This window comes from Pinus tabuliformis, chromosome 8 (assembly GCF_031772625.1).
Source record: "Pinus tabuliformis cultivar Carrire ecotype Pingquan chromosome 8, CPIR1, whole genome shotgun sequence".
Taxonomy (NCBI): Eukaryota; Viridiplantae; Streptophyta; class Pinopsida; order Pinales; family Pinaceae; genus Pinus; species Pinus tabuliformis.
Genome location: NC_142294.1, coordinates 42,437,694 through 42,457,719, shown reverse-complemented (window position 1 = coordinate 42,457,719; position 20,026 = coordinate 42,437,694). Strand labels below are relative to the sequence as shown.

General features: G+C 38.8%; 1 protein-coding gene across 1 annotated transcript in view; it reads right to left on the bottom strand.

Annotated features, from left to right (window-relative positions):
- Positions 1 to 11,229: 11,229 nt before the first annotated feature.
- LOC149234034 (E3 ubiquitin-protein ligase hel2-like) overlaps positions 11,230 to 20,026 on the bottom strand; it is a 233,542-nt gene continuing 224,745 nt past the window's right edge. The window contains exon 8 of the mRNA XM_089371723.1: positions 11,230 to 13,642. Within this exon, the coding sequence (XP_089227849.1) occupies positions 11,696 to 13,642 (1,947 nt within the window). The 3' untranslated portion in view covers positions 11,230 to 11,695. The remainder of the gene's footprint in view (positions 13,643 to 20,026) is intronic.

The following is a 20,026-nucleotide window of genomic DNA, read 5'->3' as shown; positions in this document are numbered from 1 at the left end:
CGCCAAGAAGAGAACAAAAGGCTAAGCAAAGCAGGAAGCAGTGGCAAGGGGATTAGAATCAAAAAGGAGGAAGAGGAGGATGTTGCCCTAGCATCTGAGGGAAAGCAGGAGAAACAGAAGAAGAAGTACCTCTCCAAGGTCAAATGCTTCAACTATGGGGAACTAGGTCACTATGCAAGTCAGTGTCTAAGGAAGAAGAGCGAAGGAGAGGCTTTCGAGACCAAGGCAGCGCCAACAAGGGTGGAGAAGGAAGTGGAGACAGATGATGACTATGCCATGAGTGCTCATACGCCACTTAAGCGGAAGTGGGGAGACATTGATTTGTAGTCAAACGGGCTACAGGCGATGAGGGGCAGGATCCTCCAGGTACCCAACCTCTTGGATTATACCTTGCTACGGGAGCCCCAAAGAGGAGTAGCAGGATTGGCGGATGTCGGTGGAGATGGATGCAGATGGAGCAACAGAGGGAGCTACAGTGCAAGAGTCCCAGGATAGCGTGAGGCAGCAGTGTGAGATGCACAAAGTTGTTGCAGTAGTGCAGAGGTCAGAGAGGGAGCACTTGTCAGTGACAGAGGGAGCTTCAGCAACAGGAGTGTTTCTACCCTGATGGAGATGTCAGATTTGGGAGATCAGTTACTTACTTCTCAGTAACTGATTTGCAGTGCAGCAATTAGCAGCAGCAGTGCTATGGGCAGCATGATGAGAGGGGTTGTAGTGCAGATGCAGCAGCAGCAGTGGCGGGGCCAAGGGCAGCAGCACAAATGCAGAGGGATTTGTCATACAAACGCAGCAATGGCAGTGGCAGGGCCATGGGTAGTAGTACATGACGCAGCAATGCATAGGATTTTGGGCAGCAGGTCTAGCATCAGCACAGGGACTGATGCCGGATGATCAGGGTGATGCTCAGTGAGGAATATTACTAGAGAACAGTGCTCGCTAAGAGGGAGTGTTGATTTTGGGTAGTATCGGATGTGCTCTAGCCACAAAACTTGGTGGAGAGGCTAAAGCACATGAGATCTCCAATACCCAGAAGTGGTTTGGGCAGAATCTAACCAGTTTGGGAGATATTAAAATAATTAATATTTTTAATGGAGTCCCTAAGTCTAAACTTAGGGAAAAAAAATATTAATGTGAATTAATATAAAAGTGAGTTATAATGGTCCAAAAGTCATGGATCAAGCTAGATCTAATCTTAGTCCTTGATTAGGGACTTAATCTCAGCTGTTAAAATGTCAACGAGAAAAGTATAAGAGGAGGCTTGAGGGTCACTTAGAGAACACACCGAGTTGATCAAGAATTCGATTTTCTGGGGGTGGGCTTGTTGAAGAAATCGAAGGAGTGATCAGAGTTGCAGCTGAGGGGCGGTGAATATAGAAGCAGAGAGGTAGAGATAGTACCAGGAGGATCAGCGCAGAAGCCGGGAGAGAGGGACGCAGATCCAGCCAGAGGTTCACACAGAGGCAACCAGGAGCTACGCAGTGCCTCAGAGAGCCAGCGTGGGTGACGCAAAGGCTCTAAGGGCTGACGTAGTGCCTCCAGAGGCTGACGCAGGGCGAGCTAGGGTGACGTTGGGTAGACGTTGGGCCAGAAAGGGCTGATGCAGTCCCTAGAGGCTGACGTTGGGGTTTTCGTGGGGAAGATTGGAGCTGGGAGTTGTCAGAGTGTTTATCTAGGGTTTTAGTCGGAATATTTGTCTCCGTAGGAGAGGTACTACTACCGAGATTATTCTATGTTGGGTGAGATTTTTTTGGCACCCAGATTGTATTCTGAAACTGCTTAATAATTAAAACCCTCAGATAGTTGCACCGGTTTTCCCGCATTGGGTTTTTCTGGGGACATTGGTCCAAAAACAACGGTGTCACTTGTGTGCTTGTTTTCTTTCCTTTAGTTGATGATCTGTAGTGTGTTGAGCATGTACGTATATTTATTTTCAGTATTTACATGGTAAATAACTTGTTAATTAATTAGAACAAGTAGGCAGAAATAGATCAGAAAAGTACATGAAGAGTTTCTAACAGATAGACTTAGAAATTCCAACAACGCATATATATGTGGGTTCCCTTAATTATAGTGACGTATATATTTTGATTATCTGTTGCAAGAGTTTTTGACATTGATGTTTTAATAAGCATGAGATCTATTTGGTTTGGTTTTGAGCAAAGAATATGATTTGGTAATTAACAGTTTGTGCTAATGATGAATAAAGATTTTTTGGCGATGAGATTTGTTTGATCAGTGATTGGTTGTAGTTGGTATTTTGGTTTGATATGTGATTGGTTGCAGAGAGATTGGTATCTTGGTATTCAATATTCAGTGTTTGGTTTCAGAGTGGTTATTGGGATTTGGTGATTGAGTATATTGTTGGGTGTGGATCCAGTTTGAACATTTGATGAAAGGTGGCTTGCAATTTTTTATGTGTATTTGAAACAGGTGGATCCAGTATGAAAATTCTGAAACGTGGTTCGCTGAGATGTTAAAGGTTGGAGCATTCAGTGAGGGAGTAGGAGCTTCCTTCTGGTTGTAACAAGTAAACTTATTGAGGGAATAAGAGCTTCCTTTCGGTAGTAGCTGGTAAACTTGATCAGGGAGTAGTAGCTTCATTCCAGTTAGAGTTGGAGATATAGGAGGTTGTAGCCTCCATGAATAGGAGCTTGTGTATTGGTAAAAGTTTGTGCCAGTACAAGATGTAAGAAAATTCTCTTTATAATAAAAATGAAGATAGAGACAACAACAACAGTGGTTTTCTCCCAAATTGTGTTCCCACCTAAAAACTTGGTTGTCCCTATGTGTTGATATGATGATTATGTGTTATGATTTATCTGCTCTTTAGTGCTCATGGTTAATGCATAATGAATGGCTAATGATATAATGATTCAAATAATTGTGAAAATCAAGTAATTTGCATATGCGCTACTTATGTTCATAAAGAACGCGTGCATACCCGTTTTGCTTAAATAAAACTTGCGCACAAAATTTTGAATATGCAATTAAAGAATAAATGAAATGAAATATTGATTCACCCCCTCCCCCTCAGTATTCCTAATAGTTGGTGCTCAAATGAGAATATTAGAGTTGCCTGTAGGTTTAAGCCTATGAAGTTGTTGAGTTAGAGCTCAGCTAGTGGACTGAAATCTCTTGAAGGTCGGTGCTTAGGAAAGTTGTAAGTCATTGATCACTGAGGATTGGTGTCCTCATCTTCTTGACAGGTTTGAGCTTGCATTTTTTGTAAGTTGGTGCTTACAAAGGATTGGTGTCCTCCAAACTGGTTGTAATGATTTGAAGATTGTTTACAAGCGTTTCTTCTTCAAGTTTTAACTTGCACTTTGATCTTAATGTTCATACATTGCAATGTTCTAATCCTATCAAGTGCAATGTATCCTAGGAGTCATACAGATCCTATCTCCCTGGGGATATGGTGGTTTGTTGCAGATCCTATCTGTTTACAAGTGTTTCTTCTTCAAGTTTTAACTTGCACTTTGATCTCAATGTTCATACATTGTAATGTTTTTAACTTGGACCTACATCCAAAAATCTTGCAGATCCTATCTCCCATAATTTTCATATTGCAACAAATTGTCATATCACCCTAGGAGATAGGATCTGCAAGCTTTGTCATGTTCCTGAGATCGAGAAAAAAGGAGTATTTTTATATTTAGGTACTGTTGTTGTATTTTTTTTTGCCTTTAATATTCATGTTTAATTCAAAAATCACTTGAAAATATTTTTTAAAAGATAAGGCAAGAGGGAGATGTAATAAATTGCATATCAGAGTCAAAACATAAAAGAAACAAATGTAAAAGAATTAGCCCATGCGATCATGTTAAATCACAATATAAATAGTTATACGGAGTCATAATCAATATATGTGTGTGTGTGTGTGTGTGTATTAGCAATGCGATTAGATCGCAATCGCAAAACACAGCGGGCAGTTATGTTATTACCACGGGAATCACCGATTACCGATTATATGAAGTTAATATCAAACGTGGACCGTCGGATTAGGAAGAAGGTCAACGACAGAGATTTAATCTAAGTGCTGGCAGAGAGAGAGAAGATGGGTATCAATCTGGACCGTAGGATCTAAAGACCTCGCCATCCAACGGTCATCGGGCGCGCACAAGTCCGAGAGTTAACCGTAAGGAGTGGACCCGAACTTTTATGAGTTGGGAGTTTATAATTCTTATTGGGTCTGAAAAGGCGTTAACCCTCGTGGAAGTACCTCACCCGAAATCGATGACAGCCATCGGATCCTGGGGTTAAAATCTACGGTGGAGAACAGATGGACCCGAAGCATATATATATTATGTTTTATAATGTCGGTGGGTCCGTAAAGCACCAAACACATATGTCTTGGTTCTTTTGTTGATTGCGATCTGCAATAATGATCCCGGACCCGATGAATTATTAAATTAAGATTTATGACAAATCGAGTCTGTAAGGGTATTAAGGTGTATTTAAAAGGCTAAAGGGCGGACGCGATAAGTTTTTTGAAGCATTATTGATTCCTTTTCAGTTCCATGAGTCTCATCATTATTTAAAAGGCATTTGAGTCTAAAAGGCGCGATTAAGCAGTAAAAGCAATGTGATTGAATTGCAATTGCAAATTGCAGTGGGAGCATTTATACGGAGTAAAACCCTTTTGCCGATTGCGACTTGTGATATTGTATATATGGGAACATTGAATGGGTAGATCCGATGGGTTATGAAACATAGTTAACTCTTTTTGAGTTCCGCTTTGCGTTGATTTCGCTGAATAAAGGGAAAATTAGTGTTAAAGCCGAATCCGAAGAAAAGGTGATTGGTCGGGTTATTTGGTGTTCTCGCCAATCAAATCATTCCCGACATATATATTTTCAAAGCTTTTGGCATAGTTATTTTCTGAGTTTTTATATTGTATATATAATAAAGTTGAATAATTTCAAAGAGAAAATAGTTTTATAACTGCTATAAAGCAGTTTATTAGTTGTTCCAAGAAATCAGTTCCAAAATTGATTTGATAGAAGAGATAAAAGCCCGAAAAGGGAATTGTAAAGGGTTGGTTGTTGGAATTTTGGAGAACCCAGAGACTAGGCCACTGTATTCCTGATATCATCGTTGATTAATGAAAGAATCAGAAGTTTCCATGAATTGTTGCATATAATTTTGTAAGCTTCTCTGTCATGTGTCATGCTATGTTTTCTTCTTTTCAAGTATAGTAATGAAGTTGCAGGTCTTTATTTGCTTATGTAGATAAAGTTAAAATTCCTTAAAAGAGCGCTCCTATACTTGAAGTCCTCATTTCCTTTCTAAGTTATAGATAATAGTTTATGTGAAAGACCAGCATGATGTCTATGATTGAGTTCTCATTATCATAGTTCCTCTAAGTTACAAGATAGTAGTTTCTGTGAAAGATCAACATATTATCTTTAACTTCTCCTTCGAATTTTCTTCATTCATCATTTATATCTAGCAACAAATGGCATTCTGAGATGTTCTGGTCATATATGTATTAAGAGTTAAAGTCCAAGTTTTCCAAGTCCTTCATTTAAAAACACAACAAACAATAAGTGACAGTAAATAATATTTATTAATGTCTTAAGCACAATTTCCCCACAACCAAGAAATTGGTTTCTTAAGGAACAACATTAATTGGCGTTGTTGCCGGGGAGAGAAGACAAGAACACTTTTTCCCTGGGTTTTCAATATTTTCCTCTAGTTGTTCAATGAGGAGGAAATACTTCACTGTTGAATAAAAACAATAAAAGGCAACTCCATTGTAACAAAGACCACAGTCTGCAAAGCAATAGAATAAGAACACTTTCTCTTAAATTCATGAAGTTTGAAACTGATTCTTGAGAATGACAAGTTTGAGCAGTTGGTTGTACATTCACACCTGTGATTTTCACTTACAATATTGATTGGCGACTCCACTGTACTTTGAAGTTTTCTTTTCTGGGTTTTAATGGCTCTCCCTGCATTTTTACTCCATAAATTTGATCCATTTGATTTTACTAGGGTCATTGGTTATCCTCATGATATGCCTGCATATTATGTCCGAGATGAGTATCTTCCAAAATTCAGTAGAAAGGAGTATGAAGATCCAACTCAACATCTCCAAGAGTTTCATGAATGCATGGAGCAACAGGGCATCATTCATGAAGATGTTAAGATGAAGTTGTTTATGTTTTCTTTGGACCTAGAAGCTAGGGATTGGTTCAGGTCTCTGCCTCGTTCAAGCATTTCATCTTTGAAAGATTTCCATTCAGTATTCAATTCTTCTTGTAGAATTTATTATCCACACAAGTTTCTTTTTGAAGGTTGTTGTGAATATTATGATTATAAAGAAACTTTAAAAGCTCATGATAATCCTATTGAAGAAACTAATGATCTTGTTGATAATATATCAAGCATTCAGAGAGATTATAGCCAGATTAACTATGAGCAAGTCTCTGAAAGCGAGGAACTATCATTTTCTCAAAATGATGCAGAGAAGTTTATAAAATATTCTTCTTTAATAATCTCCCAAGTAGATAATTGGTTAATTCTGTTCCAAGCAAATCAAGAGAGTATTCAGATGGAGGAAAGTTCAAACATGCATCAAGAGTCTCTGCTCAATAGTCAAGAAGAGGAAGAAATGATTGAGTTGCAAATAAATCCCCAGAGTTCCTATTCTGTTAAATTTGATGATCCTCCTATCTATAATGAAAATGGTTTAAATGGGGAACAGGACGAAGTTCTTCAAGTTCATCAGTTGGGTGTTGAACATACAGGAAGAAACCAGCAAGAGGGATATGTTGGACAGCAATATATTGAGCCATCTATCATAGCAAAAGAGGTTATCTTATGTGAAAAGAAAGATGATAAAGAGATTGTATATCATTGCATTAAAGAATGTAAGGATGACCATGGATCAAAGGTAAACGATCTCTTTGAAGTTGATCATATGTTATATAGTAATGTGAAAAAATCTCTTTTTCTTCCTAAGGCTATAATTACAAATTATGTTCAATCAAAGCTTAGAAATGAAAAGTGAAGATATGAAAGTGACATAGATCATTTTCTTAAAGATGTTGTTGATTGTTCTGTACATATTATCCCAACAGAAGATTCAATTGAGCAGGAACCTTCATACATAGAGAATTTCTCTTTTGGAGCTGATCAAGAACAAATTTTTTCTTATACTTTTGAAGATCTTGTGGCAGATTACATGGAAGAATTTATCAGCAGTTTACACATATCATTTTGTGGATATACTCCTAATCTTTGTTGTGTGTTGCTTTTATGCATAATCTATTTTTTGTTGTTCAGGATGAATTGTTTTTTAAATATTCACTGGCAGAATGGTTCTAGATTAAGCACTCAAATGCTAACCTGGGACCATTGGAAGATTGACTTCACATGATGGAGATCAATCATGTACATATGTAGGAACTTGTACATAAATAAGCTCAGGTGTTGAGCATTTGGTTTTCTAGTTATAGTTCTTTAGTTTAATCATTAGTTGATGAATAAGGGTGACTTTCCCAGTTGGAAACTAGTTTGCAGAGGCTTCAAATTTCAAGATTGTCAGGTTCCATCTTGTTAAATTTCATGGTTTTCATAGTTTTGGACTCCATGCCCAACTAAGGCTACTGATCTACGATTCTCAATATTTTGCTATCAAAGTGCAAGCATCTTATCACTGCAGATATCGGCCTGGGATCACTGTACAAAATTTTCACATAGTTTAGCTTGGCGAAGCAATATATGACTCCATGCCCAATGGATAAGGCACTAATATGCGGTTCCTAGTGCTTCTGAGGCAAAAGCACTATCCCCAAGTGGAGCCAGATGTTGTAACATGTATTTTTTGTTGCCTTTAATATTCATGTTTCATTCAAAAATCACTTGAAAATATTTTTTAAAAGATAAGGCAAGAGGAAGATGTAATAAATTGCATATCGGAGTCAAAACATAAAAAAAACAAGTGTAAAAGAATTGGCCCATGCGATCATGTTAAATCACAATATAAATAGTTATATGGAGTCATAATCAATATATGTGTGTGTGTGTGTGTGTTAGCAATGCGATTAGATCGCAATCGCAAAACACAGCGGGCAATTATGTTATTATCACAGGAATTATCGATTACCGATTATATGAAGTTAATATCAAACGTGGACCATCGGATCAGGAAGAAGATCAACCGCAGAGATTCAATTTGAGTGCTGGCGGAGAGAGAGAAGACAGGTATCAATCTGGACCGTAGGATCTAAAGACCTCGCCATCCAACGGTCATCGGGTGCGAACAAGTCCGGGCGTTAACCATAAGGAGCGGACCCGAACTTTTATGAGTTGGGAGTTTATAATTCTTATCGGGTCCGAAAAGGCGTTAACCCTCGTGCAAGTACCTCACCCGAAATCGATGACAGTCGTCGGATCCTGGGGTTAAAATCTACGGTGGAGAACAGATGGACCCGAAGCATATATATATTATGTTTTATAATGTCGGCGGGTCCGTAAAGCACCAAACGCATATGTCTTGGTTCTTTTGCTGATTGCGATCCGCGATAATGATCCCGGACTCGATGAATTATTAACTTAAGATTTATGACAAATCGAGTCCATAAGGGTATTAAAGTGTATTTAAAAAGCTAAAGGGCAGACGCGATAAGTTTTTCAAAGCATTATTGATTCCTTTTCAGTTCCATGAGTCTCATCATTATTTAAAAGGCATTTGAGTCTAAAAGGCACGATTAAGCAGTAAAAGCAATGCAATTGAATTGCAATCGCAAATTGCAGTGGGAGAATTTATATGGGGTAAGACTCTTTCGTTGATTGCGACTTGCGATATTGTATATATGGGAACATTGAATGGGCAGATCCGATGGGTTATGAAACATAGTTAACTCTTTTTGAGTTCCACTTGGCGTTGATTTCACTGAATAAAGGGAAAATTAGTGTTAAAGCCGAATCCGAAGAAAAGGTGATTGGTCAGGTTATTTGGTGTTCTCACCAATCAGGTCATTCCCGACATATATATTTTCAAAGTTTTTGGCATAGTTTACATATTTTCGGAGTTTTTATATTGTATATATAATAAAGTTGAATAATTTCAAAAAGAAAATAGTTTTATAACTACTATAAAGCAATTTATTAGTTTTTCCAAGAAACCAATTCTAACACTGATTTGATAGAAGAGGAAAAAACCCGAAAAAGGAATTGTATAGGGTTGGTTGTTGGAATTTTGGAGAACCCAGAGACTAGGCCACTGCATTCCTGATATCATCGTTGATTAATGAAAGAATCAGAAGTTTCTATGAGTTGTTGCATATAATTTTGTAAGCTTCTATGTCATGTGTCATGCTATGTTTTCTTCCTTTCAAGTATAGTAATGAAGTTGCAGGTCTTTATTTGCTTATGTAGATAAAGTTAAAATTCCTTAAAAGAGTGCTCCTATACTTTAAGTCCTCATTTCCTTTCTAAGTTATAGATAATAGTTTCTGTGAAAGACCAACATATTGTCTATGATTCAGTTCTCATTATCATAGTTCCTCTAAGTTACAAGATGGTAGTTTCTGTGAAAGATCAGCGTATTATCTTTAACTTCTCCTTCAAATTTTCTTCATTCTCATTTATATCTAGCAACAAATGGCATTTTGAGATATTCCGGTCATACATGTATTAAGAGTTAAAGACCAAGTTTTCCAGGCCCTTCATTTGAGAACACAACAAACAATAAGTGAAAGTAAATAATATTTATTAATGTCTTAAGCACAATTTCCCCATAGCCAGGAAATTGGTTTCTTAAGGAACAACAGGTACCACGTTTACTACAATATGAGAGGATGATTTTCCTATCATTTAATGGAGTCTAAAAACTCTCTATCTACTTTCTTTAGCGTCTTGAACTAGAGATGTTTGGCATTGATACGTAAGAGAGGCCTCTAGACTTGGATCTTGTTTACTCCGCACATCTTAGCCTAGATCAAACTCCATCCAACCAATTACAACTTTCTTTCCATTACTCATAGTAGACAAGGGTGACAAGAGATAGGCAAATGCCAACACTACATCAACGATCAAATTTGTGAGACCTAGGGAGGCCTTTCATGCTCAAACAATGAGATCCTTATAGACATGGCCCCTCAAATTCTGAGACAACAAAGACGGCGCTAGCAATTAAGATACCTCTCTTGGATCCGAATTATGGGTTGCACACCCCAACAATGAGACATATCTTAGGCCAAATCTTCCCACTCTTCTAGTTCTTCCAACTAGACATCTATAGTAGTTTCTACCATATGGTCTCGAATGGCAGGAGAGATTGTGTCATGGGACATTTATCACCCCTAGGTGAGCCATTTCCCCTTATAGTGTTGGTGTTTTTCTTGGGTTCCTTGCTAAACTTGCACATAGTTGCAGTATTTCTTTGTTTCCTTGCTCCATGATATGAGGCTACAGACTTTAGGTATTTTATGTCATACACTAGTTATGCTCTCTTGATTCTTTTCTAGGAGCATCTTTTGTGCTCCTACTTACTATCTCACACTTGTGTACTTGTGTAACTAGCAATTCAATTAGCATATTTATGGTCACTTGGAAATCAATAAAATTATCTTATCTTATCATATAAACCAAATTATAATTAAATGAAGGCAGCCAATGCCGGGCTCAAAATTTCCTTACTTTTTGGTAGGTTCATTCAAAAGTTCACTATCCTTTCCTGAAAAATGTTGGTGCCTGCCATAGAAAGCAAAAATTATGGACAAATCACATTCATTATGGAACCTACGCAATGCCAGATCCTCAAGTGAAGGCAGAATGGATAAATTTAACTCATGGCTAGATACGATTACAATTATGAAAGCAAAACATAGACAAGAGGATTCCCGGCTTTAAAGAGCACTCTAAATCCAATTTAATGGTAAGCTCATCACAATACATAGCAAGTATATCTAATATAGAAATTTCTGAAACAACTTGGAGGTATAGCTTTATTTCCGTGTAGATTAGTCGCAATTATGTAAGCAAATCGATATTGAGCTTTGGATAGCACCTTAAATCCAAACTTAATGGTAAACCCATCACAATACATAGCAAGTATATCTAATATAGGAATTTCTGAATCAACTTGGAGGCATTTTCTAGCCTTATTTCTACGGGTAGATTAATAACAATTATGTAAAGCTAACCAACATTGAGCACTGGGGCCATTCAGAACCCTTGCTAAAGTATGTAAAAATAGCACTCCCCATAAGACAGCCCACGTGTAAACAGTCCCTTTTTTTCATTCATGTTAGAGTGAAATAATAGTACTTCCATTGGGGACAATTTGCACACACGTTAATGATCAAAACAATCGGTCATTGCAGTCTGAACAAAATGATTCCGCTAAATAGGTGTGAATGAATAAAGCTTGGAGTCATCCGTTCCAATAAAATGATAAAACATGATGCCATCGTGAAACAAGATTATTGTTATCCGACAAAATTAGTACAAAAGCATTCAAAGTCTCGCAATCCACATAAAATACCCATTTTTTTGCTCATACACCCAGTTCCTTGCATATCATGATCTTCTCTATCATTTGCACAAAGAAGCAATTTGATTCAGATCCAATTTATTCAAGCAAATTGTGATTGCATAATCCACAAATCAAGAGGGCAACATTTTCCTCCAAGGAGAAAAGACACCTTTTGCCTTTCTCGAAACCTCATCTTCAAGAAAAGTAAACCTATTCAAAAACAGACCTTTTTTGGGCAATATATATGAGTTTTTGCCCACCACCATTCCCCCACACACCAACAGATGAGCTTTGACTACTTTCAGTGCTTGCTGAACCATCATCTAAATAGAGTCGTTGAGGCTTAGATCTCTTATTTTTCTGTTTTGCTTTTCCTCCATCACTTGGTTCCTTTATAGTTTTGCCATCAGGCCTCTCTGTCCTACAAGCAAGGCAACGTGTGCTTCCTTGCCTGTTCAACAGTGTGCATTCATTACATGCCCACATTTCACTAGAATATGAATTGAGACCATCAGCTGGAGGCCTTTGAGAGTAATCAGCCGATTCATCTGAGGACAACCCACTAGGTTGAGATATTCTATCCAAAGTCTGCGCTTCACAGGGCTTAGATTTTCCCTTTGATGTCTTTTTTTTCTGTTTTACTTTGCCTCCATAGCTTGGTTCCTTTATAGTTCTGTCATCATGCCTTTCTGTCCTACAGGCAAGGCAATGCGTGCTCCCATGCTTGTTCAACAGTGTGCATGCATTACATGCCCACTTTTCATCAGAAAATGAAGACAGACCATCAGGTGAAGGAGAGCTTTGATGATTATCAGACGGCTCCTCCAATGACAACCCACTAGGTCCAGATATTCTATCCAAAGCCTGTGTTTCCCATGGTTTGGATTTTCCCTTTGATGTTTTCTTTTTCTGTTTTATTTTTCCTTCATAGCTTGGATCCTTTCTAGATCTGACATCAGGTTTTTCTGTCCTACAAGCAAGGCAATGTGTGTTCCCTTGCTTGTTCAATAGCGTGCATGCATTACATGCCCACTTTTCACAGGAATATGAATTGAGGCAATCTGGTAAAGGAGGAGACCTTTGACAGTGATCAATTGGCTCCACTGAGGACAAGCCACTAGGCCCTGATATTCCATCCATACCTTGTGTTTCCCATAGCTTGGATTTTCCCTTTGCATTCTGGTACCCATCCTTCAATAGTACCTCCACTTTGTCTGATACTTTGCCCATGCAAGAACCGGAATCTGCATTTGAGCTGAATGTTTCATCTTCATTGCAACCTACATAAATACCCTTTCCCTTTCTACAATTGTCAATGCTGCCAGATGTAATTTGTATTCCCATAATCTGATTGGCAACTTTATTTACAGCATGCGGTGAATTGTTCTTTAGCCCAACCTTATGAGCCTCTAGCAGTTCTCTTCCTTTATCTTGGTCAGGGCATAACCTTGCCAGCTCAGATACAAGATGCAACAAACCCATCTTTGAAATATATGCATAATATTTTTGAGCATCAAAATCACCCTTTCGAAACAGACCAGATATATCTTTAAATGCTGCAAATTGTTGCTTATCACCTCCCAAACCTGATTGAATATTTTCATTTAATATTCTGTTTGCAGCACGTGTTTCCTCAATACTCATCAAAGGTGCATTGCTTGAGCCACAGCTTTGGTTTTCAGTTGCAGATACAAGGGGCACATGCTGCCTTCCTAAAACAGGGGGAAAGTCATCTGAGTTTGGCACCTTTCCTTGTCTGCCATGTAGGAGTGCAGCCATAGACTTATGTGATCTCGGACCCTTGCTCCTAAAATTCTGTGAAGCATTGTTTGACATTCGAGGAAGAGGAGGAAAGGCAGATTCCTCAAGAGGGGAGTTAAGTTCTATCTGACTTGATGCCGTAAGATACCTGGAAGAATCAGTTGATAGAGTACTCATGGAAGAGCTTGCTACCATGTCAGAGGAAAGTAAGGAGGGCATTTGATTAGGGCTCTCCCCAGAAATACCTATATTCTCAGCAGTTGCAGTATTAATCAGCTCCATGCTAGCCTGATTAGCGGCAGAAAACCAATCATTCATCCTCTGCCATCGTCCCCTCCCAACTTGCTGCAACTCACACTCATAACCTCGGCGTCTATACTGAAAACTGACAGGAATCTGTATAACATTCAATCACAATATTTGGCAAATATTATCTATTATGAACAAGAGTTTAGGAGCATAAAATAGAAAACCAGTACAAGCATTGCATAAAACAGCAAGAAAGGCCACAACCCTTTCAATATACAGAGGTTTGTAGTAGAGATGGGGATAAAAATTAAATATATGGAAAGGACGGCATTCCATTATGTTCTTGTGTATAACATTCAATCAGTCTTTAGCAAATATTATCTATTAACAACAAGAGCTGAGGAGCGTAAAATAGAAAAACAATATAAGCATTGCATATAACAGCAAGAAAGGTCACAACCCTTCCAATATACACAGGTTTGTAGTAGAGATGGGATAAAATAATGGAAAAGATGGCATTGCAGTATGTTCTTGTGGAGGAAATACATGAAATTCACATAATACTATATTTTTCAAAGTAGCAAAACATGAAAATAAGAAACAAAAAACACCCTGAGCCTTCCATAGGTTTCAACCTCAGATTCTGAAGAAATGGGGCAGTTTGCCTATCCCAGCACTTGATTTGCATCTCCACAAGTACTATCTAATATAAAGATGGCAATTCTAGAGTGTTGATTCATTACCTACTATAATTTTAATTTTTTCCCAAACTTGTCGTTGGAAATGTTCATCTTGTAGAAGAGTTCACATGTGTTGGTACTTGACAATCAGGATGACCTTCCTCGTGTGGGCCTTAATTCAACATTGCCTGCCTATTTATTGATAGCTCTTCTTTACGTGTCCATATGTTGAAGATTAAGGAAATCTGAGGGACTCACATGTCAGAATTTCCACGCATCCTAGGTCTGGTTTATACCTTAACTAGGAACATAAACACACTAGTAGTGCCTAACTTCGAACGACTTTGAACAGTGGAAATATAACAGCAATCAGATCAATATAGTACACAAGAATTTATGGCCCAACACTTGTTTCTTATTAGTCCTTTAATAAGAAAACCATAGGGCTCCCGTACTAGGGATCATGGCCCTTTACAATCCCCAATAAATGCCAAAGTACAGGTCAATCCTTTGACCAAGTTCTAGGGCTGAGGCCAATTCCTTTAGGCTCTCACCTGTCCAAAATACCACACCTGCAACTATCAAATCACACAACTGTAGCACTACTAGGGCTTAACCAGACCACCTTAAATCACCAAAACATCAAATCTTACCTGGGCATGATCCTTTAACCCGTGGTCCTCTTGCTGTAGCTTCCTTAAGCCTATTTCACTTACAACCAGCTCCTTTAGGCCTTCACCAGACCTTCGGCCTTGCTATCACTGGCTGCACCTTCACCTTGCCTTGCTGGACAGTCCACTCGGTCTCCTAAAACAGACTTCCACCTTGGCTATGGCTAGGTCCCTTGTAGCCACCTCACACTTCACAGAACTCGGCCTTGCTTCAGGTAGACTCTTCTTGGCTCCTTACTACGGCTCCTCTCGGGCTGTCTTCCTCACAAGTGATGGCCTTCACACTTGATGCCTTAGCCTATCCTTTGGCCTTCAATATATATATTTCCTTTAGGTGTCTTGGGAGCCCTCTTTGTTCTTCAAGAGACCCCACTTTACTGTTGAAAAATTTGGTAGCTATGGTCAGTATTTTAATTGGCAAATTGATGTAGAAATTATGAATTTTGATGCTTGACCAAGTCGGCCTAAGATGCACAAGTCAGCCCCACATGTGGAAAACCCACCTCCAAAACCACATATAAATATGACTTCATTGGAGCTCATTTTGGCATCATCTCATCATGCACATTCGATCTGAAATAGAGAGAAGACACCCACACGTGTGAAGGAGACAAAAGGAGAATTTGTTCTGCGTTGACCAGCCTATCTTCTGTTTGACTAGCATTGACATGGAGAGATTGCTTCTGTTTTGAACGAGCTCTTTGACTGTATTGAAAGCTGAATATTCCAGGGATCTGTTGACTCTGTTTGACCACACCTACATCTCTGTTTTTGGGTTTGTTGACTTGGGTTGACCGCAGGCTTGACTGAGGCTTTGAAGGAGAATTGCAGGAGACTATTTGACAGAAGTTTGACTGAATTTCGGCCCTCTATATTGTACTACCTCAGGCCAAAATTCGACCCTCTGTTGCAGACTGTGATTTTGATGAACGTTGACTATTTCTCTCTCCTTTGACTGGTTTGACTTGTATATTGTTGAGGTCAGATTTTGAAATCTTGTTGGTATATTTTGATGTACTATTGATAAACCGAATTCTCTCTCTCATAAGGAAAAATTAGTTGGGTTTTCCCCTTGTGGGTTTTGCCTTGGCTGTGAGCCTAATTTTTGGTGTCTCGTCTCTTGTTTACTGCTCACTGTGATTTCTATTGCTCTATTGATGAAAGTGAATGGCTGAAGTTTTTCATGTATAGCTGTTTAATGATTATAATGCTATAAGAAGACAGATTGTATCATTAGAAGTAGTTATCAATTGTGAAAAACTATACTAGTCTTGATTGCACTAGAAATTCAACATGGAATCAGAACTTTGGTGAAGGGAAAAAGCTGCAAGATCACCTTGAAGAGCATTGAGAGCACCTTGAAGAGCTTTGGGGATTCTTCATCTTTCTATTTTTGGTTGGTCATCTTCATCATGAATTCCTTCATGAAGGCTGAGAACAAGCTTGAAGGAGCTACTAATTACAGGGCATGGAAGGCTAGGATTGACCTAGTACTTGCAAGGCACAAGGTCTTGGGTATTGTTACAGGAAAAGTTACTGAACCAGCTGATCAAGCAGGAAAAGAAAAATTTCAAGAAGATGACATCTTGACAAGAAGCATCATTATAGAATCTGTTGTCACCTGTCATACCCTCTTGTGATTATGTCAAATGGTCCTATTTTTATCCCTGCTACAGAAGAAGATGGGTGCAGTCTTGAAAAGCCAAAAAGGAAAGGCCGAAGTCTGAAATCCAAAGGGGAACCAAAATTCGGAGGCTGATATCAAAAGGGAGAGCTGAAATTCGAGAGCCGATTATCAGGACCTGATATCGGAAGAGGAATATCGGAGCAGGCAAATGTCAAGAGGCCGGACCTCGGAATAGGCTCATATTGGCACCCGATATCGGAAGGATGAACCTTGGAACAAAGTGATATTGGAACATCAAAGTTTCGTAACTCCTTAAAAAATGCAATTTCTTTGAAAGTGTCGAAGTTGGGAAGAAGGGAAAATAGTCAAATACAAAGGAAACCATAGAAAACCAAAGGACCGAAGGGCCCTTTTCTCTCTCCTCTTGAGGACACATGGCAGTAGATAATTGGCTCTGATAAGCTGACGAGGTAGATGAAGTCAGCGTGAACTGGGCATACCAAGACATGTGGTAGTCAGTTTCAATATTTTTGAGGGCCTAATGGGACAAATTTGGGTGACAAGTGTCACCACCCCAGAGACGCCACATGGCAATGATGAAATCACCATGATGTCACCTCAAAGGTCAGCGTATCAGAGGTTGGAAATATCGGAACTCCTTTAGAAAAAAAATTCAAAAAGTTCCGATGAGAGGGGTTCCGATGAGGACTAGCCCATGGTCATAAGAAATACAAAGAACCTGGAGTGGGGAGAAAGTTTAGCACCCAAGTGCTACAGAAGTACATTGGAGGCGGAGGCTTTCGTAACTCCGTTGTAAATTGATTTTGAGGAACTTTCGAGGAAAGGAGCTCTAATGCGTTGATGACTCATGGTTGTGGGAGACTCAAAGGAACCAGGGGGAAGAGCAATTACAAAAGGAAATAGGCCCCCAACAAGAGCCCAAAGACCTTAGCACCCAAGCACCAAGCCATTGGTCATGGCACCCGGTTCTATGGCAGAGTTGCAGTAAGGAGGCTAATCGAAAAAGGGCTAAGAGCATTGGGATGATATGATTTTGTAACGTTTATTTCAAATGGAGTTACAATGCACGAAGGCTCTGATATTGTAGCGCTCAAGTAGTATACCAGTGGTACCAAGCACTGGTCCCATGGAGGAAAAACAAGAAGGGAGCTAAACACAGAAGGGCTGAAGGCATCAGAACTTTGGATTTTCGTAATGTCATTTTAAAAAAAGTTACGATAAGTCGTGGCTACGAGGTTGCACTATGCTATATTACAAGATGTATTAGGCCCTGATAGTATACCGCAGAGGCTACAAAGGATGGATGGGTGGGCAGCTCAGTTATGAAGCATCACTAACGCCACCACTCTCGACCACATCCAACCCTGAAAAGAGGAAGTTTCAAATTGTTAAAGAAAGAAAGCGACTAGCGAATCGGCCAGTTACCGTGGAGGAATACCGTGGCAGAGGCGTAGCCTAATCAAAGGAAATCAAAGGAATGAGCATGGAGATATTCTGCTATGTCCATCATGACACCTCCCATTTCTCATGTTTTGTTATCTTGTTCATTTTTCCATTTTCAAGAAAAGAATCGAATTTATTTTGTAATCATTAGGACAACTATAATACTCACACGCTCATACAGTTAGTAGTTCAGACAGTTGGAGCATTCTGGGATATTTTGTAACTGTTGTTCGATCTCTCTCTCCCTATATAAGGGAAGAAGAAACTCATTAGAAAGGTTTCGAAATTTTGTTCTCATGGGTCTGAATTCTGTCTTTTCAGAGATTCCGAGTTTTGTTTGCAGAGAGAAAGGTTCCAAGTTTTGGTTCAATTGCTTGTTTCTGAGGTGGTAATTGTTATACAAATTTCAACAGTTTAAGCCTGTGATATGGACTCCATTTTTGAAGATTAATGAAGAAGAATTGGTGATTCCAAGCATAGTAATTTGTAGTATGTGTTCCTCCCCTGCATGTCACTTCATATGTGTTTCTCTTTCTCAGAAATTGTGTTAGTAGCTGTTGGATTCACTCATAAATCATGGATTTACTTATGTTATATTGTAGTTGTTAAAATTGGCAACTAGGGCCAAATTCCACCTTAGGACAACTCATATGATGGAGATGATTATTGCATTGGATTCCTCTTTTCGAGAGGTACAATTTTGATATAAAGATCATCTCATTCTAACAAGAAGAAATGGAATTTTGAATTTATTCTTTCTCATGGACAAATTGTCAAGGTCAGCCTCAGTCAAATGTAGGCTCATGAAGCCCAATGGATGTGTCTCCTCACCCTCAACGAATTGTATAAATAGGAGTGACCCTTCTCTCATTTGGACATCACTCATCTCATCACATCATCTTCTCTCTCCTCTCTTGATTGGTTCGTACAACTTGGAGGCTCTCTTCGCACGTGTGGAAGGAAGGCAGATTTCTGGACTAGTTTTGGAGGCCGAAAATTTCAGGATTAGGGCATGTGTTGACCAACGTTGACTTGGAGTATTTGACCAGCGTTGACTTCTATTTTGGAGGCAGAATTTCAATTTCTGCAGTCCACATTCTTTGGCACAGATTTCAGGGTGATTGGGAACTGTTTGTCCGAGTTGACTGTTGCATTGACTTTCTGGTTTGACCACAGATTTACAGAAGACTTTGATTGAGTTGATCGAGCTGGTTTTGGGTTGACTTTGACTCCCTTGGTAGGCCGCATTCTTCTGCTATTGACCGAGTTGATTGGAGGAAGTTTTGGGGCAGCTTTGACCACCATTGACTTTCTGGTTAAGGCTGCATTGACTGCTGATTTGGCAGATTTGTTTTGGGCATGTATTTCTCACAGTTGTACTCTCTCTCTCTCTCTTTGTTGAACTATTGAAGAATAATAAGAAGATTTGATCAAAGGATTTCCCCACATTGGGGTTTGTCCCAGACATCCGCCACATCTTGTGTCCTCTTGTCTTGGCTTGTCTTCTACATACGTTTTTATGTTCTATCTGCATTTACTGTCAATGTGTATAAGTTAATGTGATTGCTACTGAAGATAATTGGAAATTGTCATTGGGTTAATAAGAAACATTGAAGTAGTGTTACTTGGGAGCGGGAGCGAAAACAGGGAGCAGGAGCAAAAACGGGAGCGGGAGCGACATTTTCAGAAGCTCCCGGTTTGGGAGCGAATCCTGGAGAGTTTTTTATATATTTTTTATATTTTGATACATATATTTCAACAAAAACATGTAGAATAATGAATTAGATATAAAAAACATAAAAAAACATAGATTGAACCATATAACAACAACCACCTAGAAGATATAATCTTCATCAACCACATCCACAAGTTAGTAACATAGTAACATACAACATATTGAGTCTCATGATTCATCAATCTTAAAGTTTCAAGCTTTCAAAATTCAATATATAACATTTATCACCATTGATCACCAAAATTGTACTTGTAAGCTAAGTGTAACCATTACAACAAATAATATCTAACATGAAATGAAATGTTATAAAATGAAATGAAATGAAACAACTTTCAACTTTCATGAAGCATCATA